Source organism: Poecilia reticulata, chromosome 5 (assembly GCF_904066995.2).
Source record: "Poecilia reticulata chromosome 5, P_reticulata-male-v2, whole genome shotgun sequence".
Classification (NCBI taxonomy): Eukaryota; Metazoa; Chordata; class Actinopteri; order Cyprinodontiformes; family Poeciliidae; genus Poecilia; species Poecilia reticulata.
This window is the reverse complement of record NC_088834.1, coordinates 11,128,791-11,143,144: the sequence shown is the minus strand read 5'-3', so window position 1 is coordinate 11,143,144 and position 14,354 is coordinate 11,128,791. Positions and strand designations below refer to the sequence as shown.

The following is a 14,354-nucleotide window of genomic DNA, read 5'->3' as shown; positions in this document are numbered from 1 at the left end:
CCTGGTCCGTTTTGCTTCCTGTCCTGCAGGAAAACATTCGTGACAAACTGCGTCCCATTTCATTAGCGATAACCCACAACATCAAGCCTGTGCCACCACGCAGAAACTCTGCCAAGAGGCCGCAGAAACTACCACCTGTGCTGAATATCTCTCCGTCTAAAACGCTAAATTCTGAGGTTTGTAGCAAAAGTAAGGACAGTTGATCTTTTAATTGAAGCCCTTGAACTAGATGCTTCTTCTGCTTTTCTTTGAATAAACTCTGAAGGTGAACTTCTTGCGAGAAGGATGCGGCAGCGACAAAATCTGTCAGAGCAATCTGATGCTGAGCTACCAGTTTGGAACAACGCACCTTAACTCTGACTTCTTCACTCCTCTGCCAAAGTTAGTGCAGTCACTGGTTAATACTTGAGTTTGATTATGTTTTTCACTGATAATACACTGCAAAAACACAAAATATTACCAAATATTTATGTCTAAATTACATGTAACTCTTCAGCAAGAGGAGCTTGTTAATTAATGTTAAAAATCTCTTAATATTGATGAGAATACTAGCTCCATTGGTACTTTTTTGTTAATATTAGGTTTTTATCAATATTTAAGAAGTAATGACTTAAAACAAGCTCCTAGGTCTAGATATTTATCCTACAATCCAGATCTAGACAAAAATTCTTGGTAAGATTTTGTATTTTTCCAGTTTAATTATTATTGCTGTCAGACTGCTTGTTTATTTTATATCTAGAAAATCTTGCTTTCTCCTAAGGTGAAAGACATATTTGCTGCAACCCAGTAGGATTAGTTTAGAAAGATTGTGTGCTTATATATATATATATATATATAGTGTTTCTTTATTGCAAAATGTTTGCTTTTCAACCAGCTGACCCACTCTTGTCTTACCTTCGTGCAGAGATAACGGTGGCGTTCAGGTGTTTTCTCTGTCTGATCAGCGACTGGTGGTGCTGGAGATCACAGTCACCAACATGCCTTCAGACCCTCTGAACCCCGAGGAGGACGGCGACGACGCTCATGCTTCCCAGCTGTTCATCACACTTCCAGACACGTTAACGTACGCCGGCTCCAGGGTCCCACCGCAGGTATGCCTTAAATTAAGGAGTTGAAGGAACCCCTGCGTGAATCAGTGTGTTTGTTATGAAGGTATGTGTTTGATGTCCCGTAACTGCAGATGATATGTCAAGCGAATCTGAATGGGTCCCAGGTTGAATGTGATCTGGGAAATCCTGTCAAGCGAAATGCGAAGGTAGGAAATTGTTTCTTTTATCTCGTCTTGTGAATGTGTTGCTTCTTAGAAGCACTTTTAAAAGAAATCTGGCGCAATCCAGTGTAAGATACAAACCAGACTGAAACCTCTGTCTGTTTTACAATTATATTTACACTTCATTTCAGCTAAAATTCACCATCAACCTGAGTACATCAAATATTACTACTGAGACCACTGAGCTCACTGCAGATCTCCAACTGGCAACGTACGTCCCAATTACCCCATCTGTAGCAACCAGTGTTTAACACATGAACACTTTCATCTATTAAGTTTTTATTGTGACTTGTTGGTGTTTTCTCTCCAGGATCAGTGAACAGCTTAATCTGGATTCTGTCACTGCTTTTGCTAAAGTTGTGATAGAGCTCCCCCTGTCTGTCAACGGGTGAGAAAACAGTTTTCCACAAATAAGTCTTATTGGTGTTGATAGACAAAATGGAATGTACAGTAAATATTGCATTCTGTTTACAATTAGCTATCTTTTAAAGACAGTTGAAATGGATTTTCCTTAGAGATATTTGAGTAAATGTTGCACACAATACTTTTCAGACTTTTATTTGAAAAAAAAAAAAAGATTTAAAAATACAGTGAAGTTTTTGGTTGTAACATGAGTAAAAGATCCAGAGGTAGGAAAAAAAACCTCCAAGTTGAAGTGTTGATGTGATTGTCGTTTTTTTATGTGTTTTTTTTCAGACTGGCTCGTCCTCATCAGCTGTTCTTCAGCGGGACTGTAAAGGGGGAGAGTGCCATGACCAGCCTGGAGGACATCGGCAACCCTGTAGATTTAGAATTTGTGGTGAGTTTATGCCTATCTAGGCTGACTGTGTCCACTGCAAAAACATAAAACCTTGCCAAGTACTTTTGGTCTAGTTTGCAAATATCTGACCACACTTGAAATATGACAAAACTAAGTCTTCAACAAGACGGCTTGTTTTAAATCAGTAATTCCCAGATTTGTTTTAGAAGTACTTATTCCACTGGCAGATTTTTTCCACTTATAATATTGGAGAAAAAAAAGGGGGACAAAAATCTGCTGGTGGAAATGTTACTTTTTAAAATTAATATTTTGCTGGAAGGTTACTTGTAAGTTAGACTTGTCTTAGTTAGATGCAGATATTTGCAGTAGAAACTGGACAAAATATCTGGTAAGATTTTGTGTTTTTGTAGAGTATCTTATCTAAGAATAATATTCTGTGATCACCACAATTTAATTACTCAGTTTAACTAACACTGGAGAGACTTTTAAGCAAAAAGATAAAACAACAGCCGTTTTCTCAGCTCTCCAATCCTGGAAAAGCGCTCCAGAAACTTGGCTCCGCCTTCCTCAACATCATGTGGCCTATCGAGCTGCCCAATGGGAAGTGGCTGCTCTATCCCGCAAGCCTGAGGTTCGAGGGCCAACCAGACACTCGCTGCAGTCCTGCTGAGGCTGTGAATCCTCTAAATCTGCAGAGCTCATCAGCTGCTAATCAGGTGGTAGGTGGAACTGGAGTTAGGGTCACTCAGCTGTTCTCCAACCTCCACTTACATTAAAAATTACATGCTTAAAAGATAATTTACGGGACTGTTGACAGGTGGGTAGAAGTCGCCGTTCACACCCAGAGGAGGAAGATCGAGTGTTGACAAAAGGCAGCGATGTTGGCACCATGCCAGCAGTGGCAGCTTCAGAGAGACGCAAGTCACTCAAACTGGTAGGAGGGGCAAGAAATATGGAAAATATAACTAACTTTAGTTAATTATTGCAAATGATCTCAGGAAATTGAAGATAGATACATTTGATTTGTTGAGATTATGACACAAAGGATGTTTCTTTAATGGATATTCCACTGCAAAATGCTCAGATGTCCTCTTGCTCCTTAGGATTGCCTGCTGGGGTCAGCGCGCTGTGTGCTGTTCCAGTGTCCACTCCACAGCTTTACTGGTCAGGCTGTCCTCAAGATCCACGCCAGGCTGTGGAAGAGCAGTTTCATAGAGGTAAAACAAACAAACAAACAAAAAAAGTAATGTCTCATTTAAATGTCTTTAAAGGCAAGAATTGAAGATTAGCTGGAACTCATTTTCATTTTGAAAATGTTGTGATGGGTTGAGATGGAAACTGCAACCTAAACATACCCACATTTGAACAATTAAAATCACTTTTAGGGTTAAGTATGATTTTTTTTCTCTGTCTCTCAGGATTTTCCAACAGTTAGTGCTCTGGAGCTGCTGATCAGAGCTAACATCTCTGTGAAGTCCAGCATCAAACATCTGGTCCTCAGAGATGCATCTGTACAGGTACTGAGCTCACCTCAGGAAAGTAAAGACTAAATTATTACAATATATTTAAACACATTGATAAACAGAAGTCCTGAACATGTAGGTTCACCGAACCAGTGACCAAGAAGATTTTCATGTCAGATGTTTTTAACACAGAATACATTAAAATACGTGGAAAATATATGTTGCATTTTGTAAATTCTACAATTAACTCTCTCTTTCTCACCAGATCCCAGTAATGATCTACCCGGAGCTTGATCTTGCAGAACAGTACATGATTCCCTGGTGGATCATCCTGATAGCCATCCTGGCAGGCATCCTGCTGCTGACTCTCCTTGTCTGCATATTATGGAAGGTAACTCACAGGATATCTTGGTGTTATGCTGTTTGAGCAGTGGTGTAGACTTCTTTATACTGTAGATGTAAACTTTATGTATATCTGTTTTCGATAAGGGCCAACTCTCTAAATTAGAACATTATTGAAAAGATTTTGCGGCTTACTTTTTGCTGGATGGTAGTATATGGAAAGTTTAGTGGAAGGAAAATGTGTGTCGGAGAAAAACTGTATGATTTACAAGGACAAGCTTTGAGAAGATGAGAGGAAAACTCATTCAAGAATTGTTGGAGATTTACGTGGTGTGGGTTGGAGTTGGACTCAGAGCTGCAGGAGACGCCAAACACAGATGTTTCAAAGACATTACCTACATCTATCGCTTTACTTGTATTAAGCCTCTTCTGAACCACAAGGTATGCAGGAAGCCCTTTATAAGGGCTGAGGAGAAAAATGACTGCATGGTTACTCAGTGGTCCAGAGTCCTGTTTTTAAATTTTGCATTTTATTTAGAAATTAAGGCATAATTTTTTTTTAAATAAATCAATTTTAAGTGAAATTTCAATTCATTGAGATGCATCTGTAAATAATTGTTAAATATTAAATTGAGATAAAAATAAGCATATTTTCAGGACCTAAGTGAAGAAAACATTTGGTACTTAAATATGCCCTCAAATACTGTCTGCAGCTAAAATGTTCATCAAGGCTTTCTAGAGATCAACATCCAACTCAGAGGTTTCTAAATGTGTAAATTATCCCATCACTTAACTTTCAGTCATGGGATAATTTACACATTTAGCGTTCAGCATTTTATAAGCACTCAATCTGTTTATTTCTGACCTTTTCTTTATATTCCAGTCACATCTTTCCAGCCATCTCTCAATCATACTTTCCCCCCTTTTCTGCCTATATTTCTTCTACGTTTTCCCATTCCTGTTTTTATTTTCTTTTATGAATCCTTCTGTTTCTGAACCCGTCACTTTTCTCTTTGTTTCTCCACTCCCCTCTCCGTTATGATCTGATGCCTCAGTGCGGCTTCTTCAAGCGCAGCGAGCGGCGCCCGCACTATGAGACGGAGTACTACCGCGCCCATTTGGGGGTGCAGCCCTCGGAGGCGGAGAAGCAGGCATTAGAGCTATAATATCAAACCTATTTCCATCTGGCCTGCTCTCCCCTCCTCCTCTCTCTCCAAGCGGTAAAACTCCTCATGCACAATTATTCTGCTGCTCAGCCCACAGGAAGGATGGTGTTGTACGTCATAGCATGAAACGGAGATGAGTGCTGCTCTATTGGCCCTATGGGGGCTGTGCAAAATCTAAACAGTAGGGCTGAAAATAATTGTGTCCTGCTATTTTCTAATATTCAGATTTTTATTTTTAACCTTCTGATGCAACGTTTCTAGTGTTTCAACGTGTGATTACGCTACTGCAGTAAAAAAAAATATATTCAAAGACTTTTTACACTTCTTTACCAATAATTACTGAGTCTGTATGCAAGTTATTCCACAAAGCTTTAGATAGTGTCCTAATTCTTACCTTTAAAAGGTATTATGTAATGCACAGCATGGTAACAAATCCTCTTTATGCAACGCAATGAAAAAGAAAACAACTTAAAAAATTACATTTCTCTCAATCAAATTAAGTACATCCAAGTAAAAACATTAAGTTCACTAAAGTTATTATGTGAGACAAATGTAAATAAAGTAAATTTGGCAAATCTAAATCAGCTACATGTAGCAAATTAAGAAAATAAATTTAGATTGGAGCTCCATTCTTTTTTTTCTTTTTTTTTCTCTGGTGTCTACAACACCAGAGACACTTGTTAGATCAATCATCAGTTCCACAGGATGATGATTATTAGCATGTGAAGCGTTCCCGTTATTGAGGATCTCGTCTTAATTAGTGCTTGTTGAACACCATCCAGCCGCCTCTGCTTCAGGGCTTTGAGCTGCCTGCTGTGCTGTGTGCGGTGCCGCTTACTGTTTATTGACCTGCACCTGTTCATTCTGGCATCACTCTGTGAAGATGACTCATTTTCTGAAACAAACACTTGTGCAACATTTTTTTTTTAACCATGTTTGGTTTGCATCCCATGATACGCTTTAACTAACTGCCAGGATGAACTTGACATAAAATCACTGGGTGTTTTTTTTAATAGGACGGATGTTTGTTTAGTGGACTTTAAGCCACAAGCGTGTATAAATTTGGCAACAAAAAGCATGACAATGTGCTTTATGGTGTGTGCTTTTTTGACTGCAGGTAATCAGAGCATCATCTAAGTAATCTTAAAGGATTAGATGAGGTGATTAGATGATTAAATAATTGTTTTTCCCTATTATTCTGTGATCTCTTTCTGTCTCCTCCTCAACTTCTCTGGACTCGCTCCCCTTCCCGTGTGGACAGTGTGGCTTCTTCCGACGTGCCCACTACAAAGACAAACTTCCTCAGTACCACGCGGTGAAGATTCCTCGCGAGCTCCGGCCGCAGTTCCAAACGGAGAAGTCTGGAAGCATCCATAAAAAGGAATGGGCCACGCACTGGAGTGACGGGACCTTGTAACTTTTAAAGCACTGGATTTGAATCGGCGTGTGTGGTACTCATTCTGTCTTTGCTTTGTAACTAACTGACTCAAAAAGGAAAAAAAAAATTTAAAAAAAGAAGCGCGCCAAGACTGCGATCGTGAGATTTTGGTGCATGTCAGAACATGCAAATTGGTGGCCTCTGAGCAGATATGTATCCTCCAAACTGCAGCTCATTAACATCTTGGCCTCAGATATTCTGTTTACACTGTGCGTCCACAGTGTTTCACAGTTTGACAGCGAGCACTGAAGCCTCACAACCAGATTAGAACAAGTCTAGCGGCTCAGTATGTTTCCCGGCCTACGCGAGGGAGCGTTGACGCTTCGCCGTCTGTCAGTGATTTTGACTGGCAGCTCAAAGGAGGACTGGAAAAATCAAAGACCTGCATGAACGCACAGACATGGAGGACAACATTAGACGAGCAGATTGATGCAGAAGCCATGTGACAAAGACTACTTTTTGCCTTAACTACTGGGATTAACAATGAATATGGGCAAAGAAAAACAGCTTTTTAACAAAATGTGTGGAAAATATATTTTTTTTGTTAGCAACAATTAAAGAAATGCATTATTTCATGGATACTTGAAAATGTATTTAATACAAGTGCATCCCAATAAATTAAAAGCAACATTGAAAGGTTCATTTATTTCCGTAACAGTTCAAAAAGTGAAACTTATTTATAACATACTAATTACTTCAGCTTAATTTGATGGCTTAGAACTATGAAAAATGTTTTAATTTTCCCACTTTGTGTTTCACTTTTCAAATTTAGTTACGGAAATAAACTTCTTGATGATATTTTAATGTCAGATGCACCTGTATGCTCACTTTTTTGCTTACATGTGATTTAAGAGGAACCCCTTGTTACTGTTATTTCTTTTTTTTAGTTGCATTAGTTAAATCTGCTGAACATCTCTAGTCTGCTGTCTGGGTTACCTTGAATTTACAACAAAATACTATGGAGGGAATGAATTGTTGGGGTTTGTGGTAATGTTGTTGCATGGAAATCAAATGTGTCAGAAAGATGATCAATATTTAACCCAGAATTTCTTTTTCAACAATTTCCTGCTGATACTAAAGAAATGTAATGGTCCTTATGCACAAGACAGAATATCTACAACAGGTTTTCAGGTAAATTATTTTTTTCATCAAGTGTATTTTTCACCAGGCATTTTAAGAGCCGTGCAGCAAATAAAGTCGTTTTTTTTAACTATACAATCTCACTTCGCTACTCGTATAAATTCACGTGAACCGGTATAATAATTTCAGCATCGACTGGTCTAATTTCAAACACGTGCCTTGTAATAAAAGTGGCAGATGGAGATCTACTCATTACAAAGACGAGGCTACTGCTAATTAGATGATGCTGCCCTCAGACATCTGTTGGTACCGGTGGATGATTACAACCTCCTTCAGACACTGAGCAACACAAAGAGGGGATTTCCTGGTTTTGTAAAACAACAACAAACAAAAGGGCAAAAGTTTTTTTGTTTTTGTTTCATTGGAGTCGGCTGTGAAGCACGAGGAGACAGCTTGGATTTTTAGGTATTGCTGGACAATCGTTTGTTTTCTGCATGAGGGTCCTGTTGCTGTTCTGACGTCTCCAACTCCAGTAATTCTTGTTGCGATTTGTTTTATTTATTTTTGTTTGACTGTACGATGTCAACATTGTAAATAAATGACAAGTAGGTTCAGACATTTGTTGTTGCTAGACTTTCTTCATCCAGCAGCAGACAAGGAGACTTGAATTTAAAAAGGTTGCGGTTCACTAACACAACACAAGGTGGCGGCAAAACAGTGAAACCGACACCAACCAGAATGCACACAAAATACACACAAAGACTAAAAATAGATTCAGCGCAACATTTTTGATGAAATACGACGCAAGTTGACAGTTGACGGTGCATGTCAAAAATAAAAACCAGACAATGAAGTCAAAGGAATTGACTGTAAGCCTGTTGATTGTGTCAAAGCAGAAATCTGGGGAAGGATACAAAAAACAGCTAAACAGAAAATGGCAGCATTGAAAATGTGTTAATTTATTGGTTTATTTTCAATTTGATTCGTGCAAGTTTATATTTTTTGCTTTTAGATGCATAAGGAGACATATTGTACAACATTTTAAATACAAAACTGTATAGAAGCTGTCTATCATGAGTACAAACCTGGTTCTTCTATGTAAAACAAATTCTGCCACAAATTGGTTTCATTTCTGCAGCTAAAGAGTTGCACATTAATCCCTCTAAAAGAGAAAGCTGTTTGTCTCCCAAAACCATCTAACAATTTTCAGAGGAATGCTCTTCAAATCACAGAAGTATTAGCTGAAAGAGGAACCAAAGACATGTAATGAGTTTGACCTTGTGAGCATTTAGAAATGAGTTTTAGGTCTTGAAATTTCTTTTTTTTATTTTTCATATTCAGTTTTGTAAGGAACTCACAGTAAAGTGATCTGTGTGATTTATTTTTATCAGATCTTTATCAGACAATTATGCAGTAAATCTTCCCCAGTGCCTTGGTTGTTGTTGCTTCTTGTGATCAAGGTTACAGTGTAATTAAAACCGGAAAAAGTCACTGAATGCATAAAAACATTGCCGTATGATATGGTAGAAAGTCTAATAAGTCTGAAGCAGTGTCATTTGACTTTCGCAAGTTTGCTATAGATCTCAAATTTTAAATGTGATTTTCAAATCATATATTTTACACCAGAGATTTGTTTTGCACTTGAAATTCGATATGTACTTTATTATTTGTAAATTAGAATTTCCCTTTTAAAAGCACAGCATGCCTTTAATAATTCCTAAAGGTTAAAACAATCTACATATTACTGTGCAGTACTGTATAGGTAAGCTGCATTGAGCTTAGTTTTGTACCTTCAGAAACATGTTACTGTCAGATATTTTGCTCTAGTCACGCATTAAAACATGGTTAAGACAAAATACCCGAACTACATAATAAACTCTACCAAGCTGACAGAAGAGATTAGTTTAAAATCCAACAGTTTGAAGTAAAGCAGAACAAACTAAATATGCATTTTACGTTTAATATTTAATGTCAAAGTGAGCAAATTAGATTTTTCTCTAAATCCAAAAGCTTCTGAGCTCATTATAGTAAAGAAAGCTAATTCCCTTCTGAATCCTTCATCATGGTTGCCATGGCGGTTAAACGGGACCAGGGACACGGCGTGTGTGTTTAAGCGGATTGTCACCCATTAGGTGCTTTGATGAGCCAAATGTGTTGACGTCTCATCCATTGCTGGGGAAGTGACTAAGAACTGTATGGAAACACATGCACAAACCCACACTGAGGCAAATAAAGAAACAAAGCAAACGCATACGGAGCTAAGAAACTCAGAGTGACCCTCGCTAATCCAGAGGAACAATGTCTTCAGTTCATATAAAGCTAAATGTTGAAAGCTGGCTCTAAGCAGACAAAACACTTCTCTTTATGGAAAATATTGTCTTCCAATAAATTTGTAAGACACTAAATGCTCAGCAGTATTTAAAAAGCTTGTAATACTGATAATTTGTGGTGATGTTTTGGCTTAAAGTCGTTTATATCAAACAACAATGATCACTGTCTTTTGTAGATAGTGGGGAGTAAATGGTTTCCTGTTAACTCATCTATTCATCTTCTATCTCTACTTATTCATGCGTGGACTTGGGTGCTGCTGGTAGTTTATAGCTAACATCAATAATCTATTGATGTCAGCAAAAAGATTTTATTGGCCATTATCACTGATGGTTAACAGACTGTAAACCTACAAAATTAAGACATTTTACAACCTTCAGCTCTACTGATCAAATGCATATAAAGCATTCAGCCAGTGTGCATGCTTTGACCTGGTGCATTTTTGAAAACTTTAAAGATTTGATGCGATATTTTGTACTGACCATCCATTGATTCATTACCAAGATATTTCTTATTCCATATATTCTGAAATAAGAATATATTTTGGTATCGTTCCAGTACAAGACATGTACCGACAAGAGGCCGCCTAGATTTATTTTGAATTCATCAGGGTTTATAATCTGTTAATCTTTTAAGGGTAAACTACCCCAAAAATTTATCAAAATTGGCATAAATGGAAATACAAAATTTTCAGACTACAATAAGCAATCGAGCATTAAATTATAAATTGCATCTTAGCAGTTTTTTCTCTGATAATGTATTACCATAAATCATAGCATTACAGTAAAATGTTAAAATAAATCAATTGCTGTGGCATATTTAAATGGGTTATCATGGTTTGATTTCAGCCATGAACAGGAATGTTTGAAATGAGGGTCAAACTGTCACAGAGCCACCCAATATTTTACCTAAAGTTTTGTAAGGATTACTTATTGGAGAAAACAAAGAGCAGGTCTTCTTTCATTATTCATTTTCATTTGTGCAATGTGCAGTGAAACAGACCCACACCATAATACTACCACCACCATGCTTGACAGTTGATAGTGTTCTTTAACTCCCGGAGAAACAACAAACAACAACTGACTCTGAGCAAAAAGCTCTCTGTTTGACACTATATTGCAAAAATGTCAAAGAGGCAAATCGATCCAGTGATTTTTGTTTTTATTTTACATTGATGTTGTTAGCTGAACAAACATTGTAGTCTGGAAACAGGATGTCTCAAATGCATTAATAAAAAAAATGAGTGTATATAGACTTTTGAACAGAACAGTTTGGTCTTCTGAGTCGACTCCTTTGGACAATTTCATCTTCGGTCTCAGAGTGCTTTTTTCTACTTTGATCACTTTCTTTTTTTATTTGATCATTTTACCATTTATGCTCAGTAAATCTGTCCCGTCTAAACTCTCATATTGAAGCATAATTACTGTTTGTTTTTTCCGTTTTTCATCCAGTGTGAGCAACAGGACACCAGGGGCTGATGAATCAGCTTCCATTTGCGGGGATTTATCTATTTAATAACTCAGCGAGTTGTGTTTTATCACCCTGTGGACTTCATAACAATTCGCCAAGGCTCTCAGTCATCATTAATGTCCCATATTTTCCCTCCATCAAGTCCCATGTTACAGTAGCACATTTCTCCAACTCTTCAGAGGTTTCCAGCCCCCTGACCAAGAGGTGTATATAAAACCAGAGAGCTTGATGCCACCAGTGAATATCATCACGACGGCACAAAGAGAGAAAACCAAACCACTATCAGGGTGATTCTCTCTTTTGCTTTGCAGGACTCCAACCTGTGAATTTCAGAAGTTCACTCGGCCAACCTTTTCTCCTTCAGCATCGGTTCGACCTCCTCTTCATCTTCAGACCATGGACACAGCTGCAGTGATGACTCTTCTGGCTCTGATCCTGGCGATGGCTGGCGTCAGCCAGGCTCTTCACATCCAAGGCGGTGGGGAGGAAAATGACATGCTGCCTGGCAGCTCGGAGGAGAACATGGCTGACCACCTGCTGGGGCTGGTGAGGCAACAAATCATGCGCACAAACTCTTTGACCAATTTATTCTGCTGCCTCATGTAGTTTAGGTTACCTTTTGAAAAATACAATTTCTGTCAAGTGCAAAATCAATTTGGCATCTTCAAAAAAACAAATACAAAAGTTGAAAGACATCATGAACACACATGGTGTCACAATATTCAGTCTTAGTAAAACATGGAGTATCTGCCACATTAAGATGAATGAAAGACACTTCGCACAGACAGAAGCCATGCCAACATGTTCAAAGTCTGTCACTTCATGTGGTGCAGAATTTAAATGGGAAATGGGCCTTTTATGGATGAATCGCAGAGCCCATTTTGGATTTTAGAAGGCACTCCTTGTCATGAAACACGATGAAATACACTGCTACATTCAAATTTCTACATCTGAGAAAAGACTTGGTTTCAGATCAAAAGTAAAAGAAACAGGATTTTCTCTTCCTGGTGTTAAGGACCAGATAAATCTGAGTATAGATTTGCATTGAAATTAGATCAAGTTGATTCATGGGAAGCTCTGTGCTGTTCCACCATCTCAGCGTCTCACAGAGCAGCAGTTCAGACGGTTTGGAGTTTTGTTGTATCACGAAACTGACAAATATGTGGGGCTTTTCACAAACTTTTTTTTTTTTAAGCAGGCTTTCTGTTTTTTTATGTGTGCAAGTCTTGATGTGAATGTATGCTATGTGCTTCAGGAGATTGAGAGCAGAGACACCAGCCCTGACGATCGCCTGCTACTTTTAGTGCTAAGAGCACTGAAGCAAGCTGGTTTCCCTCTGGGAACCCAGAGAGAGACCAGGGAATCCGTCCTCCACCAGCCACAGAGGTCAGTCAAGATGGTTCGTTTGTAACATTTTTCAACAAGCGGACACTGCAACTTATATGACACCTTTTTTGTCTTATTTTTGCAGTCTAAATGTGAATTCCTTACAACATAAAACCAGAATAGAAAAGTGCATTTCCTGTTTGCATCATAAATATGGTTTAAATTTTCCTCTCATTTTCAACCAAATATACAAAACACGCTTTGAGGCTACAGGATGCAGATCTTTTTCCTAAAGTGCCATGATGTTTGGAGTTTAAGTTAAAAGCTAACTGCATGAAAGAAACTATCTATATTTGCATTTTTAAATGCCGCAAAGTGTGATAAGCACCATAATTAACTACATTACTGAGGGAAGGGTTTGTATAAGTGGTGTAGGAGAAAATTGCAACTATTTCTATAAAAATAGGAAGGTGTTTTTTCCTTTCCACAGTCCTATCAGCGTCCAAAGGCTGGAAATCATTCAGAAATTGTTGCCTGCAGGGTAGTTTTTCTTACGTAAAAGCAATTTGAAGTCTGCTCTGTAGCATATAATTTAAGTCTGAAAGCAAAACAAAGTAAATGCCTTCATGTTTTTGTAATAAACCCAGTTTGATGTAAAGCTGAGATGCATTACAACTTTTATCTTTTCAATTGACAAACTTTATGCCCTTGCATAAGTTCACATTTTTTATTGTGAAAATACTTTTATTCTTTCTACATTTAAGAATCTTCACTTCTTGCGCAGGATCCATTTTTAGTTTAACACTAATGACTTTTACAGCATATTTTACTTGCAATAAAAGAAAACAAACTTAAGAATCCCACAGTACATAACCTTAATTATTTTTTTTAATCTAATTTTTGCTGATCAGGTTTGGCCGCAGCTCCAACGGGCAGGTCGTGTTGGAGGATCAGATCCAGCCCCGGGACTGGGAGGCCGCCCCTGGTCAGATTTGGAGCATGGCCGTGCCCCAGAGGTTTGGCAAGAAGTAATCTGGCAGCCAGACCCACATGTCTCTGTTCTGGAACAAGGCTGAGCAGATGTCTGCAGACTAAATTAAGATGAATAAAATCTGAGCAGTATTAGCATTTTTTATTTTTATTTTCCTTTCTGATGAATATTGTAGTCAGCCACACGACCTGCTGTTATACTTAAATTTAGATTAAGGATAAAATTTGCTTTTTTTCCTTTAACTTCTAGCATACAAAAATATACTGATGTTTTTGTACCTACTGAGAGGATTGGGGTTAAACACTGAATGTGTTTGTTGTAATTTGTCAAATAAAACAGCTTTGAACTAGAAAACTGTGTGAAAAATAATAAAGGCGCACCCTTCAGGATGTACGTAGATTTGACAAACTCCAAAACAAGTGAATAATTTAGCAATAAGCTGTACATGTCGACGGGGTACTGAGTGAGTTCAAAGCAGTGAATACGTTGATCCTGCAATCACCTCAACACGTTCTGCTTACACTTACTAAACCCTTAGCCTCTGAGGTATATTTGAGTCAACCTACATAAAGCAATCTGTTTTATAACTTATTACTCTGACTGCAGAATTTAGCCTTTAAAGTGCATGGGAGGTAAATGCAACGAGATGCTGTATCTACATTACTATACATTTAATCACTTCAGAGCAATTAGATAACAGTTTAACAGATTTATTGTGAA

General features: G+C 38.0%; 2 protein-coding genes across 5 annotated transcripts in view; both read left to right on the top strand.

Moving 5' to 3' along the window:
- The window catches only part of itga7 (integrin, alpha 7), a 36,047-nt gene extending 27,912 nt beyond the window's left edge, over window positions 1-8,135 (top strand). For 3 of the 4 annotated variants that reach the window (XM_008408512.3, XM_008408510.3, XM_008408511.3), the window contains 13 exons: window positions 30-176; window positions 266-381; window positions 905-1,091; window positions 1,181-1,255; window positions 1,402-1,481; window positions 1,581-1,658; window positions 1,967-2,069; window positions 2,552-2,749; window positions 2,848-2,964; window positions 3,134-3,247; window positions 3,449-3,547; window positions 3,759-3,884; window positions 6,263-8,135. In XM_008408512.3, coding sequence (XP_008406734.2) covers window positions 30-176; window positions 266-381; window positions 905-1,091; window positions 1,181-1,255; window positions 1,402-1,481; window positions 1,581-1,658; window positions 1,967-2,069; window positions 2,552-2,749; window positions 2,848-2,964; window positions 3,134-3,247; window positions 3,449-3,547; window positions 3,759-3,884; window positions 6,263-6,418 — 1,596 coding nt within the window. In that variant the 3' untranslated portion in view covers window positions 6,419-8,135. Of the gene's footprint in view, window positions 1-29; window positions 177-265; window positions 382-904; window positions 1,092-1,180; window positions 1,256-1,401; window positions 1,482-1,580; window positions 1,659-1,966; window positions 2,070-2,551; window positions 2,750-2,847; window positions 2,965-3,133; window positions 3,248-3,448; window positions 3,548-3,758; window positions 3,885-4,890; window positions 5,056-6,262 lie in introns of all 4 variants that reach the window. The other variant, XR_533654.3, reaches the window with a different exon arrangement.
- Window positions 8,136-11,545: 3,410 nt separating this feature from the next.
- npffl (neuropeptide FF-amide peptide precursor like) lies at window positions 11,546-13,988 on the top strand. The gene is made up of 3 exons (XM_008408509.3): window positions 11,546-11,863; window positions 12,573-12,703; window positions 13,555-13,988. Exons 1-3 carry the CDS (start codon window positions 11,714-11,716, stop codon window positions 13,673-13,675), a joined length of 402 nt encoding a protein of 133 aa, XP_008406731.1. The 5' UTR covers window positions 11,546-11,713; the 3' UTR covers window positions 13,676-13,988.
- The last annotated feature ends 366 nt before the right edge of the window (window positions 13,989-14,354 follow it).

What these genes read in the sequence shown, in the direction of transcription:
- npffl (XM_008408509.3), top strand. Translation starts at nt 11,714, where the DNA reads ATGGACACAGCTGCAGTGATGACTCTTCTGGCTCTGATCCTGGCGATG. An exon ending in CTGACCACCTGCTGGGGCTG is followed by an intron (nt 11,864 to 12,572) that starts GTGAGGCAACAA and finishes TATGTGCTTCAG; the next exon opens with GAGATTGAGAGCAGAGACAC. An exon ending in GTCCTCCACCAGCCACAGAG is followed by an intron (nt 12,704 to 13,554) that starts GTCAGTCAAGAT and finishes TTTGCTGATCAG; the next exon opens with GTTTGGCCGCAGCTCCAACG.